The sequence below is a fragment of the Manis pentadactyla genome, chromosome 9 (assembly GCF_030020395.1).
Source record: "Manis pentadactyla isolate mManPen7 chromosome 9, mManPen7.hap1, whole genome shotgun sequence".
NCBI lineage: Eukaryota > Metazoa > Chordata > Mammalia > Pholidota > Manidae > Manis > Manis pentadactyla.
The window spans coordinates 97245649-97260460 of record NC_080027.1 but is presented as its reverse complement, the minus strand read 5'-3'; the positions used below and the strand labels follow the sequence as shown (position 1 = coordinate 97260460).

The 14812-nt window shown below is 41.4% G+C and overlaps 1 protein-coding gene across 3 annotated transcripts in view; it reads right to left on the bottom strand.

The window, feature by feature from the left end:
* The window catches only part of KIF26B (kinesin family member 26B), a 453264-nt gene that overhangs the window by 37381 nt on the left and 401071 nt on the right, over positions 1-14812 (bottom strand). For all 3 annotated transcript variants that reach the window (XM_057507852.1, XM_057507851.1, XM_057507853.1), the window contains one exon: positions 4175-4334. In XM_057507852.1, the coding sequence (XP_057363835.1) occupies positions 4175-4334 (160 nt within the window). The remainder of the gene's footprint in view (positions 1-4174; positions 4335-14812) is intronic.

Sequence of the window (14812 nt, the reverse complement as noted above, 5' to 3'; positions counted from 1 at the left end):
TCTGCCCGTGGGCCTGCAAGGGGTGGTGTCTGTGCACCTGAAGCTCCTGAGAACAGATCCTCTGGCAGCGCCTGCTTCTCCCAGTGGGTCTCCCACAGGGAGGAGAGAACCAGGAGGTCAGCATGCTGTCTGAGCTCCAGAGCACGGCAGGGACTGATTTGAGCAAACAAGGACTGGCCTTGGTCCGAGCCACAGCCCAAATCTGGGAAAGACAGGCATGGAGCACCACTCCACCGGTGATTTGCAGAGACATGTTTCAAGCTGAGTTAGGAAGAGTCTCCGACACAATATCAGAGGGTCACAGAGTGATTTTCCAGGGCCTCCTGTTAAATGGAAGCCAAGACATATAAAATATCTGTTGTTTAGAAACAGAGTACAAGCATCTTGTCGGCAAATAAGCAAAGAGATCGTTTGACCTGTTAAAGTAATTATTTCTCCAAATCCAAATGGAGTAACAGTTGTAACTGAAGGTAAATACTTCAGGGCTTGATGTATCACTGTCTGAAGGGCATGCTTCCTAAGGGTTTGTAATCCCTACATGACAACATCGAAAAGGGACGAAAAATTCTATTTTGAGAGAACTGGGTAATGGTTGGAATTTCCAACTCTGAAAAGACTGCAGGCCTGCAGATCAGCTAGGCCATGCTAGCTCCTCAGCTGCAGCTGAGTTCACATGGCTGGGTCCTTCTGGGGGCCAGCTCCAGTTGTGCCTGCAGCACTGGCCTTCGGCATGGGAAGTCATTCAGTGCCTCTGCCTGTTTTTTCTTATCTACCAAATGGGGAGGCACCTATTACCTTGGTGCCCCACGAGTGGTGAGGAGCAGCAAATTCCTTTAATGAGAAATGGAAGAAGATGTGTGAATGCATTGTCAAATGCCCAGGACTACAACAGATTTCCCCAGACAAGAAGTTCCCCAAAATAAGACAGTAATTTTTGCACTCCGTCAATGCAGAAGTGAGTAGGGGGCTGGAGCCCTTGGTGGTCGCCCCACCTGTCCTGCATGCTTTTCTGAATGGTGTCACCATTTAGGAGGATTTATGGCTCTTAGGTTGGCTGCCAAGCCTGTGCTGTGTAACGGCTGAGGCTGGGACCCTGTTGCGTGCCTGTGTCTGTCATCTCCAAAGGCAATATCATTTGCAAAGTCAAAACCGTTCAGGGCACAAGGAGGGTGCCCATGGGAACGCCTAGGACGGGTAATGAATCCAAACTCACTTTCCCGCTTGCTTACATGACAGATAGTCTGGCACAATGACGAAGAGAAATGAGGGCAGGCTCTTTCCCCTCTGAGCACATTCCACTTAATTTCCCAGAAGCAAACACAAGTAATGCAGGTTCCAAGCACAGAGTTGTCCAGGGTGACAAATGAGGAGGTAGTGGGGTTTTGTGTGTTTGGGAGGTTCAGGGAGGGTAACAAATGTGGAGTTTGGTTTTCTGTATTTTCCTGTAAGTGAGCAGGAATAAGAGGATGTGCAAGGACAGGAAACCCCCCTCTCTAAGGAACCTATTGCAAAGACAAGGTCTGACAGTGAAAGGTGTTTAGTATGCTAACAAAATGCTGCTTAATGCAGCTTCAGTGTGCTGAATGAATTGGTAAAAGAAATCTGGGCCCTCCTACTGTGCCAAGGACCCCATGCTGTGCAGAACGAAGACAGCAAATAGTTACGGAGCTTGATGAGGTTGGGGGAGCGGATTGGCAACGTGGGCACACAACTGGCAAGAGCTCCGCAGCCCTGAAAAGTGATGCAGTTTGATGCTGCCACCAACTAGCTGGGCAATTGGGGTAAATCTTTGCCTTATCTTCCTGTACCTCAAAAGAGGACAGTTTCTAGTGAATCAATCACTTTGCAAATGTGATTTGCAGATACCAAATATTGAATCTATGCTGTGACTGAACATCTGAGACAATATTACAGCACAGGTCTTTTAAAACTTATACACAACGACAGGCCTTGGGACTACACAGGTGCACGGCAAGTGAATGTTTTGGGGAGGACAGAGCTGGCTGATGGCCAGACCACCATGGCTCCTGGTACTGAGCCACAGGTGGCCTGCAAGACCCTCCAGGAGGTTCCTGATGGTAGAGACAACTCTGCCTGAGTCTTGCACAGATGCCACATTTAAATCAGGGCCTACTTAAGACATAGAAACATTCCTATCATCACTCCTCAGAGCCAGAAAGTCAGGAAGAAGACTCTAGAACTGAAACTCACAGTGTCTGCAGAGAATGGTGGGTGGAGTTTCACCCTCTGTCAGCCCTCCCAATGGGCAGGTGGCTGGTCTTTATGTCTAGCTGATGAGAAATATGTTTCATCTAACATGAGAACTTGAATGATCACTAAGAACAATTCTTAATGTTTCCCTATATGCTTATAATAAGACCCAACTCTAACCAAAAGGAACTTACTTTATCTAAGTTAATTCTATATGCTTACGTCCCTCCCTCCCATCATCAACCCAACAAACATTTATTGAAATCATAAAAGGGTGTCACTCTGCAGAAAAATGTGAGACATGTAGACACATAATCAGGGACCTCATAAAGTGGTATCTGGAATTTTATCTACATGATGATCTATCCAGTTATCGCATTAATAGACATGCTTCCCTCTGTACAGACAGGGACCCCGGCCAATCACTCTTCACTTCCTTTCTGAGGCCTCCCTCCCTGACAGTCCCATCAGGCCTTTCTTTTTTCTTTTCCCTCCCTCCCTCCCTCCCTTTTTCCTTGTCTTCTTCCTTCCTGCCTCCCTTCCTTCCTTCCTTTTTATAATCACAAGTTGAGTTTATGCAACTACAGCAATGATGCTGAATTAAATTTTATAAACCTTCAACTTGACATTTTTTCTTCATAGAAAATGGTCTTCACAGGGGCTAGAAAAACCATTTTGGGGTTTAGCCAACTAGGATTCCAACTTTTAAGACTTGAGAGAGACAAGATTATAATCGCCATTTAAATTCCTAAAGTGAGTCCAGTACTGGTCCTCCTGGTGAAAAAATAAAATCAATGCTGGCATCAGTTCAGGGCAGAGGAGAGGTGAGCTCAGGACTCATCCTGGATCTTGGTTTTCATAGGATGAGCTGTCTGACGTCCCACACAACAGTAACATAGTTGTATGATTTACAGATTTAGAAAAATGACTCCATGTATATTTGCTTAATCCTCATGGCAGCTCTGTAAGGTAGGTATTAAGTCCATTTAAACAGATGATGATAGGCTCAACCAGATTATCATTATTGGTTATTGGCTATAGGGTTATAATTTTTATAAAAAACCTTCACACACATATCACTCTCACAGTCTTGTGATGTGCATAAGATACATGGCTATAACCCTCAGCCTGTGATGAGTGACAGTTCAGACAGCTGGTGAGAGGAGCAGCTGGACCCTGGCAGGGGCCTGAACAAGCAGCGGACCCCCACCAGCCCCAGCCCCCCCGCCACCACATCACAGCCAACGGCAGAGCTGAGCCACGGGGATGGTGCTGAGTGGTGGCTCCAGGGCTGGGCCGCTCATGGGCGCAGATGACATGGCAAGTCTTTGGCTAGTACAGACACAGGAGCAGCTCTAGCTTCATCTTCTTGGAGAAGAGGGAAAGGATCTTGGAAGGATAATAACATTCGCGTGCGATGGTGGGTGATAATTCCCCAAGCTTTGTAAACTCTCCTGAGTAGGGTTACCAGATAAACTATAGGAAGCCCATAGATCCTATGTGATACTGGGGGCATATTTATACTAAGAAATGATTTGTTCAAATACAAGTGTAGCTAGGTATCCTGTACTTTGGTTAAATCTTGCATCCCTACTCCTAAATACAGGGTAAGCCAAACTGCTGCCCCTGCTCTCCTCACTACAAAGCAATTGTACAATGGTGACAATAATCTACCAAGGCAGTTGTGATTGGAGACCTCAGCTGAGATAACTTATTATTTCTGACCTGAGCAGCCTGAAGTAGGATAGTGGTAAACTTAAATATTTTCATAGCTATTGAGTTTGGGAGATCATGCATTACACACTTGTAAGCAGAGGCTGGTTTCTGGCACTGAACTAACCATGTGGTCCAGGCTGTCTCTCTGTGACACACCTGTCCCCAGGTGTCACTGGGTCCACAGTCCTACACCAGCCCTGGCACCATGCTTACTTCATCCCATTCTCGGAGTAGAAGAGTCACTTACTTGTATGGGATGTGTTTGCTGCCGTTGACAAGTGCCAGGATGACATTGCCCAGAGCCGACAGTGAGAGGCACAGCCCAGAGCCTCCTTCCCGATTTTTGCTAAGAGCTTTCACACAGCTGCCGAGATCAATGAGGTGCAGGCGGCTGCGGCCTCCAGACACTGCCACAGAGAAGACAAGAGGAGAGAGAAGTAGTTAAGTCTTGGCAAACTCATCTGTCCTTCATGTAGCTCTTTGAGAAATCTAAGGAAAAAAGAAAAGGAGAAGTAAAAGGTTGAAATAGGAAACCCCCACAAAATCAATATGGGGTCACAAATAGCACTGGTCCTCTTATATACTGTCCACCACATCACTGACCTAAAACTAATGACATTCATCCTACAAATAATGGACAATTCCTGTAGGTTGAACTAGATGAGACTTCAGAAAAGGTGTATGTCTAATAAAAGTAGGATAAGGTTTGTACCTACATGTCTTTGGATAGAGGCTTCTGAAACTGATCAAGTTAAATCTGAATGGCCTATGAGGGATTCTCTGCTGTGGTTGATCATCAGAGACCCTGATCTAAAGCTGAGCCAGGAATCAGGTTTGATAATCCAAGCTCAGATCAGGAAGAAGTAAAAACCAGGTGCAGAGATAGGGGAAGACCCTATATTTGCTGAGTATCTGCCAAGTACCAGGTGCTGCACAAATGTTAGTCTCATTTAATTCCCATGGTAAAACCATAAGCTAAGTATTCTTGTCCTTTTTTTCTTATAGATGAGAAAGTAGAACTTCAGACAAGTTAAGAAACTTGCTCATGAATACTTCAACCTCTGACCTAGATGAAGGAACAGGAACCAGATTGATTCTTACCCAAAACAACCACAAAATGAACAAAATATATAAAACAACTGTTTGTAAGACAGTAGACAGCAGGCAGTAAAGAACAGTGATCCCTGAGAAGTGGGAGGCAAGTGAGGTGAGTACTGCCTGTGTCCCACCATACTGGAAACAGAGAGAGTTCCCAGGCTGTGGTTCAAGGAGGGGGAACCGCTGGACTACCTGAACTCAGGAGACAGAGCTTTGAGTCCAGGGAAACAACAGTTCACAGGACAGAGGGCTGGAGAAGAGAGAACTCAGGGGATTACAGAAGGTCCCCTCAAGTACTCAGCTGAGTACTGATGAGCATAGATATGTATGGAAACTAACCAAGGCTGGAGAATTAGCCACCTGAAAAGATTAGAGGCAATAGTGTACAGCATTCACATAGGCCAGGAATAGTGCCTGTTCTCAACAGCCAGACTGGAAAACTTCAAGATTTACAGGACCACTGACTAGAGTACCCAGAAGGGTCTCACTTGAGTAGTGGGAAACACTTAGCCCTACACTAAGTACTGACCGGGTCCCCCTAGCAAATCTTAAAAGCAAGACGAGAAAGGACCAAACTGTTTCCAAAAAGTTGCATCCCGAAACAAAGCTTAAGAACCTTTACAAAATATGAAAATGTCTGGCACTCAGTCAAAAATAACCAGGCATGCAAAGATGCAGGAAAATGAGACCCACAGTGAAGAGATAATTGAAACCAACCCAGAACTGCCTGACGTAGATGTTTGAACAGACAGAGGAAAACACTCAGTTATGACAGTATTTCAAACGTTCAGAAGGTTAAGTAGAGACATGGAATATATCAAAAGACATAAATTGCATCTGTACAGAACTGAAAACTACAATGTACAACTTGAAAAATACATTGGATGGGATTAATGGCAGATTAGACATTGCAGAAGGAAAGACTGGTGAATTTGGAGATCTATAATTGAACTATCCAAAGTGAAATACAGAGAGAAAATTTAAAAATAAAAAACAAAAAAAGTTAAAAAAGAGCTGTAGGACAACTTCAAATATCTTAATATGTATGTATTTGGAGTGTCTGTAAATGAAGACACAGAGGGTGGTACAGATAAAATACTTGAACAAATAATGACCAGAACTTTCCCAAATTTGATGAAAACTTATAAACCTACAGATCCCAAGAAGTTCAATAAGCCCCAGGCATGGGAAACATAGAGAAAACTACATTAAGGCCCATCATGATCAGACTGCTTAAAACCAGTGACGATGAGAAAAATCTTAAAAAGTCAGAGGAAGAAAACATGTTACATGTAAAGGAACAAAAATAAGAACGATGGTAGATTTCTTGTTGGAAATACAACTAAGGAGACAGCGGAGCAACATTTTTTAAGTACTGAAAACCGTCAACCTAGAATTATACATCCAACAGAAGTATCAAAGACAAAAGGGAAATAAACATTTTTTTCAGACTTTAAAAAAGCTGAACGAATTCACCATACTCAGACCCACAAAGAAAGGAAGAGCTTTGGAAATGATAAGTATGTCAATAAATGCATGTTTTTTATCCTTATTATTTTGCTCTCTTTAGATATAATTGGCTGTTAAAACAAAAATAACAACAATGTAACATGTGGGTTATAACATATGCAAAACTACAAGGTTTGACAGCAATAGCACAAAGGTCAGGAGTGGGGAAATGGAAGTCCAGGTTTCCTCCACTACTTGAAAGTTTGCTTTACATCATTTTGGTTTTATGAAAGACCTACATTAGTACCTGCTTTCACTTAACCAAAAGAAATCTGAAGGTGATTTCCACTTTTAAGAAATGGTAACTGATTCTTTGCTTTATGCCATTTTGGCTTACAAAAGGTTTCATAGGCACAGTCTACTCTGGATAGCAGGGGAAACCTATGCCTTATTGTAAGGTTCTTATACATACATGAGGTGGTATAATATCACTTGAAAGTAGACTACACGAACTTAAAGGTATATACTATAAATCATTAAGCAATCACTAAATAATGAAGAGTTGTAGCTAATAAGCCACATACAACAAAGGATATAAAATGGAATTATTAAAAATATTCACTAAATCCAGAAAAAGGCAGGTACAAGAGAAAAGGAGAACAGAAAACATATAGAAAGGTAATCATTTGAATCAAACCATGCCAATAATCATTTTTTTTTTTTTTTTAATAATTATTTTTTATTGAAGGGTAGTTGACACACAGTATTACATTACATGAGTTTCAAGTGTACAACACAGTGGTAGAACATTTATATACATAATTCTAGGTTCCAGCTATCACCCTACCAGGCTGTTACAATATCTTGACTATATTCCTTATGCTATACATTACATCCCGGTTACTAATTTATTTTACCATTGGAAGTCTGTCCTTTTTTTTTTTTTTTTTTTTTTTGTGAGGGCATCTCTCATATTTATTGATCAAATGGTTGTTAACGACAATAAAATTCTGTATAGGGGAGTCAATGCTCAATGCACAATCATTATTCCACCCCAAGCCTAATTTTTGTCAGTCTCCAATCTTCTGAGGCATAACAAACAAGTTTTTACATGTAGAACAAATTCTTACATAATGAATAAGTTACATAGTGAACAGTACAAGGGCAGTCATCACAGAAACTTTCAGTTTTGCTCATGCATTATGAACTATAAACAGTCAGTTCAAATATGAATACTCATTTGGTTTTTATACTTGATTTATATGTGGATACCACATTTCTCTCTTTATTATTATTATTTTTAATAAAATGCTGAAGTGGTAGGTAGATACAAGATAAAGGTAGAAAACATAGTTTAGTGTTGTAAGAGAGCACATGTAGATGATCAGGTGTGTGCCTGTAGACTATGTGTTAATCCAAGCTAGACCAGGGCAATAAAACATCCACGTATGCAGAGGATTTCTCTCAGAACGGGGGGGTGAGGTTCTAAGCCTCACCTCTGTTGATCCCCAATTTCTCACCTGATGGCCCCCCTGCGACTGTGCCTGTCTTAGGTTGTTCCTCCCTTGAGGAATCTTACCCGTCTCTGGCTAACCAGTCATCTTCCGGGGCCATACAGGGAAATGTGAAGTTGGTAAGTGAGAGAGAAGCCTTATTGTTTGAAAAAGTTAGCTTTTTACTTCTTTGCATATTTATGCCCTGTGGCTTCTATGCCCAGCATTTGTCTTGAGGTATCTTTACCACTTGGAAGAATTATGATACTCGGTAAATTTGATATGAGGCACGAATTCTATTTAAGGGTTGTAATTAGGAAGGAAGAAGAAAAGCTATAGAAGTAGCAGGCGGAAGAAAACATGGGAAGATTGATTATTTCTTTGATATATCTTCTTGTAGAGTAACTTCAGCATGTATAGGTTTTAAGCTACTACTTAAATTGCACACACACATTAACATAATAGGAGTATAGTTACATAACCAAAGCATATCTGTAATTACCAGCCATCTGCAGTGAAACCAAGAAAACCAGTTAGGCACCTTAGGCATTTGTGAAAACTTATCTATGATATGGTGGATATTGTCCAAATGAACTTGAACAGTCTGAGAGAAATCAGACAAATTAAAACAACCCATTCCTGGGGACTGTTCACATGCCATATGTTCTTTTAACAATAAATAGTTTGTAGTTGTAAGACTTTGGAGCGCTACAATTTGCACTTCTCCAAATTCTTGGTTGAGTTCCAACAGTATAGATCCAGTCCAATTTTGTTGTTTTACTGTATGCACAGGCCAGCTTAGATATCTCCTTCCTCATTCCCATGGCAGGTCCAGGAACTGGTGGGATGAGTGCATCTACAGCTGTAGCAGTGCGTGGATCTTTGTTGGGGTTTTTTGATGATCATCTTCTGGCATGAGTCTTCCAGAGGGTGCAGATGTTGGAAGTTCTTTTTCATATCGTATCTTAGTTCATATTCGGGGTAGCCCAATTAGGCTTTGATCCTCTGTATAAACACAAACAGACCCTTTGCCTACACTTTTATATGCCCTTTATACCCTTGTGTAGAACTCGTTGGAGGTTACCACACAGGAACTGCCCTTTTTTTTTTTTTTTTTTGCTATCACTTATCTACACTTACATGACGAATATTATGTTTACTAGGCTCTCCCCTATACCAGGTCTCCCCTATAAACCCCTTTACAGTCACTGTCCATCAGCATAGCAAAATGTTGTAGAATCACTACTTGCCTTCTCTGTGTTGTACAGCCCTCCCTTTTCTCCTACCCCCCCATGCATGTTAATCTTAATACCCCCCTACTTCTCCCCCTCTTATCCCTCCCTACCCACCCATCCTCCCCAGTCCCTTTCCCTTTGGTACCTGTTAGTCCATTCTTGAGTTCTGTGATTCTGCTGCTGTTTTGTTCCTTCAGTTTTTCCTTTGTTCTTATATTCCACAGATAAGTGAAATCATTTGGTATTTCTCTTTCTCCGCTTGGCTTGTTTCACTGAGCATAATACCCTCCAGCTCCATCCATGTTGCTGCAAATGATTGGATTTTCCCTTTTCTTATGGCTGAGTAGTATTCCATTGTGTATATGTACCACATCTTCTTTATCCATTCATCTATTGATGGACATTTAGGTTGCTTCCAATTCTTGGCTATTGTAAATAGTGCTGCAATAAACATAGGGGTGCATCTGTCTTTCTCAAACTTGATTGCTGCATTCTTAGGGTAAATTCCTAGGAGTGGAATTCCTGGGTCAAATGGTAAGTCTGTTTTGAGCATTTTGATGTACCTCCATACTGCTTTCCACAATGGTTGAACTAACTTACATTCCCACCAGCAGTGTAGGAGGGTTCCCCTTTCTCCACAGCCTCACCAACATTTGTTGTTGTTTGTCTTTTGGATGGCAGCCATCCTTACTGGTGTGAGGTGATACCTCATTGTAGTTTTAATTTGCATTTCTCTGATAATTAGCGATGTGGAGCATCTTTTCATGTGTCTGTTGGCCATCTGTATTTCTTTTTTGGAGAACTGTCTGTTCAGTTCCTCTGCCCATTTTTTCATTGGGTTATTTGTTTTTTGTTTGTTGAGGCGTGAGAGCTCCTTATATATTCTGGACGTCAAGCCTTTATCGGATGTGTCATTTTCAAATATATTCTCCCATACTGTAGGGATCCTTCTTGTTCTATTGATGGTGTCTTTTGCTGTACAGAAGCTTTTCAGCTTAATATAGTCCCACTTACTCATTTTTGCTGTTGTTTTCCTTGCCCGGGGAGATATGTTCAAGAAGAGGTCACTCATGTTTATGTCTAAGAGGTTTTCGCCTATGTTTTCTTCCAGGAGTTTAATGGTTTCATGGCTTACATTCAGGTCTTTGATCCATTTTGAGTTTACTTTTGTATATGGGGTTAGACAATGGTCCAGTTTCATTCTCCTACATGTAGCTGTCCAGTTTTGCCAGCACCACCTGTTGAAGAGACTGTCATTTCGCCATTGTATGTCCATGGCTCCTTTATCAAATATTAATTGACCATATATGTCTGGGTTAATGTCTGGATTCTCTAGTCTGTTCCATTGGTCTGTGGCTCTGCTCTTGTGCCAGTACCAAATTGTCTTGATTACTATGGCTTTATAGTAGAGCTTGAAGTTGGGGAGTGAGATCCCCCCTACTTTATTCTTCTTTCTCAGGATTGCTTTGGCTATTCGGGGTCTTTGGTGTTTCCATATGAATTTTTGAATTATTTGTTCCAGTTCATTGAAGAATGTTGCTGGTAGTTTCATAGGGATTGCATCAAATCTGTATATTGCTTTGGGCAGGATGGCCATTTTAACGATATTAATTCTTCCTAGCCACGAGCATGGGATGAGTTTCCATCTGTTAGTGTCCCCTTTAATTTCTCTTAAGAGTGACTTGTAGTTTTCAGAGTATAAGTCTTTCACTTCTTTGGTTAGGTTTATTCCTAGGTATTTTATTTTTTTTGATGCAATTTTGAATGGAGTTGTTTTCCTGATTTCTCTCTCTGTTGGTTCATTGTTAGTATATAGGAAAGCCACAGATTTCTGTGTGTTGATTTTGTATCCTGCAACTTTGCTGTATTCCGATATCAGTTCTAGTAGTTTTGGGGTGGAGTCTTTAGGGTTTTTTATGTACAGTATCATGTCATCTGCAAATAGTGACAGTTTAACTTCTTCTTTACCAATCTGGATTCCTTGTATTTCTTGGTTTTGTCTGATTGCCGTGGCTAGGACCTCCAGTACTATGTTAAATAACAGTGGAGAGAGTGGGCATCCCTGTCTAGTTCCCGATCTCAGAGGAAATGCTTTCAGCTTCTCGCTGTTCAATATAATGTTGGCTGTGGGTTTATCATAGATGGCCTTTATTATGTTGAGGTACTTGCCCTCTATTCCCATTTTGCTGAGAGTTTTTAACATGAATGGATGTTGAACTTTGTCAAATGCTTTTTCAGCATCTATGGAGATGATCATGTGGTTTTTGTCTTTCTTTTTGCTGATGTGGTGGATGATGTTGATGGACTTTCGAATGTTGTACCATCCTTGCATCCCTGGAATGAATCCCACTTGGTCATGGTGTATGATCCTTTTGATGTATTTTTGAATTCGGTTTGCTAATATTTTGTTGAGTATTTTTGCATCTACGTTCATCAGGGATATTGGTCTGTAGTTTTCTTTTTTGGTGGGGTCTTTGCCTGGTTTTGGTATTAGGGTGATGTTAGCTTCATAGAATGAGTTTGGGAGTATCCCCTCCTCCTCTATTTTTTGGAAAACTCTAAGGAGAATGGGTATTATGTCTTCCCTGTATGTCTGATAAAATTCCGAGGTAAATCCATCTGGCCCGGGGGTTTTGTTCTTTGGTAGTTTTTTGATTACCTCTTCAATTTCGTTGCTGGTAATTGGTCTGTTTAGATTTTCTGTTTCTTCCTGGGTCAATCTTGGAAGGTTATATTTTTCTAGGAAGTTGTCCATTTCTCCTAGGTTTCCCAGCTTGTTAGCATATAGGTTTTCATAGTATTCTCCAATAATTCTTTGCATTTCCGTGGGGTCCGTCGTGATTTTTCCTTTCTCGTTTCTGATACTGTTGATTTGTGTTGACTCTCTTTTCTTCTTAATAAGTCTGGCTAGAGGCTTATCTATTTTATTTATTTTCTCGAAGAACCAGCTCTTGGTTTCATTGATTTTTGCTATTGTCTTATTCTTCTCAATTTTATTTATTTCTTCTCTGATCTTTATTATGTCCCTCCTTCTGCTGACCTTAGGCCTCATCTGTTCTTCTTTTTCCAATTTCGATAATTGTGACATTAGACCATTCATTTGGGATTGCTCTTCCTTTTTTAAATATGCTTGGATTGCTATATACTTTCCTCTTAAGACTGCTTTTGCTGTGTCCCACAGAAGTTGGGGCTTAGTGTTGTTGTTGTCATTTGTTTCCATATATTGCTGGATCTCCATTTTGATTTGGTCATTGATCCATTGATTATTTAGGAGCGTGTTGTTAAGCCTCCATGTGTTCGTGAGCCTCTTTGCTTTCTTTGTACAGTTTATTTCTAGTTTTATGCCTTTGTGGTCTGAAAAGTTGGTTGGTAGGATTTCAATCTTTTGGAATTTTCTGAGGCTCTTTTTGTGGCCTAGTATGTGGTCTATTCTGGAGAATGTTCCATGTGCACTTGAGAAGAATGTATATCCCGCTGCTTTTGGATGTAGAGTTCTATAGATGTCTATTAGGTCCATCTGCTCTACTGTGTTGTTCAGTGCTTCCGTGTCCTTACTTATTTTCTGCCCAGTGGATCTATCCTTTGGGGTGAGTGGTGTGTTGAAGTCTCCTAGAATGAATGCATTGCAGTCTATATCCCCCTTTAGTTCTGTTAGTATTTGTTTCACATATGCTGGTGCTCCTGTGTTGGGTGCATATATATTTAGAATGGTTATATCCTCTTGTCTGACTGAGCCCTTTATCATTATGTAGTGTCCTTCTTTATCTCTTGTTACTTTCTTTGTTTTGAAGTCTATTTTGTCTGATATTAGTACTGCAACCCCTGCTTTCTTCTCACTGTTGTTTGCTTGAAATATGTTTTTCCATCCCTTGACTTTTAGTCTGTACATGTCTTTGGGTTTGAGGTGAGTTTCTTGTAAGCAGCATATAGATGGGTCTTGCTTTTTTATCCATTCTGTTACTCTGTGTCTTTTGATTGGTGCATTCAACCCATTAACATTTAGGGTGACTATTGAAAGATATGTACTTATTGCCATTGCAGGCTTTAAATTCGTGGTTACCAAAGGTTCAAGGTTAGCCTCTTTAGTATCTTACTGCCTAACTTAGCTCGCTTATTGAGCTGTTATATACACTGTCTGGAGATTCTTTTCTTCTCTCCCTTCTTGTTCCTCCTCCTCGATTCTTCATATGTTGGGTGTTTTGTGCTGTGCTCTTTCTAGGAGTGCTCCCATCTAGAGCAGTCCCTGTAAGATGTTCTGTAGAGGTGGTTTGTGGGAAGCAAATTCCCTCAGCTTTTGTTTGTCTGGGAATTGTTTAATCCCACCGTCATATTTGAATGATAGTCGTGCTGGATACAGTATCCTTGGTTCAAGGCCCTTCTGTTTCATTGTATTAAATATATCATGCCATTCTCTTCTGGCCTGTAGGGTTTCTGTTGAGAAATCTGACGTTAGCCTGATGGGTTTCCCTTTATAGGTGACCCTTTTCTCTCTAGCTGCCTTTAACACTCTTTCCTTGTCCTTGATCTTTGCCATTTTAATTATTATGTGTCTTGGTGTTGCCCTTCTTGGATCCTTTCTGTTGGGGGTTCTGTGTATTTCCGTGGTCTGTTTGATTACTTCCTCCCCCAGTGTGGGGAAGTTTTCAGCAATTATTTCTTCTAAGATACTTTCCATCTCTTTGCCTCTCTCTTCTTCTTCTGGGACCCCTATAATACGGATATTGCTCCTTTTAGATTGGTCACACAGTTCTCTTAATATTGTTTCATTCCTGGAGATCCTTTTGTCTCTATGTCAGCTTCCATGCGTTCCTGTTCTCTGATTTCAATTCCATCAATGGCCTCTTGCATTCTATCCATTCTGCTTATAAACCCTTCCAGAGTTTGTTTCATTTCTGCGATCTCCTTTCTGGCATCTGTGATCTCTTTCCGGACTTCATCCCATTTTTCTTGCGTATTTCTCTGCATCTCTGTCAGCATGTTTATGATTCTTATTTTGAATTCTTTGTCAGGAAGACTGGTTAGGTCTGTCTCCTTCTCTGGTGTTGTCTCTGTGATCTTTGTCGGCCTGTAGCTTTGCCTTTTCATGGTGATAGGAATAGTCTGCAGAACTGGGACGAGTGACGGCTGGAAGGACTTCCTTTCTTGTTGGTTTGTGGCCCTCCTCTCCTGGGAGAACAGCGGCCTCTAGTGGCTTGTGCTGCGCAGCTGCGCGCAGACAGGGTTTCTGCTTCCTGCCCGGCTGCTATGGAGTTAATCTCCGCTGTTGCTGTGGGCGTGGCCTGGCTCGGGCAGCTACTCCAAAATGGTGGAGTCGCGTTGGAGCAGGAGCTGCTGGGAGGCTATTTATCTCCGTAAGGGGCCTCCCTGCTCCCTGCAGCCCAGGGGTTAGGGTGCCCAGAGATCCCGGATTCCCTACCTCTGGATTAAGTGACCCTCCCTGCCCCTTTAAGACTTCCAAAAAGCACCCGCCAAAACAAAACAACGACCACAAAAAAAAAACAAGAAAAAAAATTTTTTTAATTAAAAAAAAAAAAAAAATTTTTAATTAAAAAAAAAAAGGTGGTCGTTCGTTTTTCTTTATTCTCCGGTGCCAGCCTCAGGCCTCTGCTC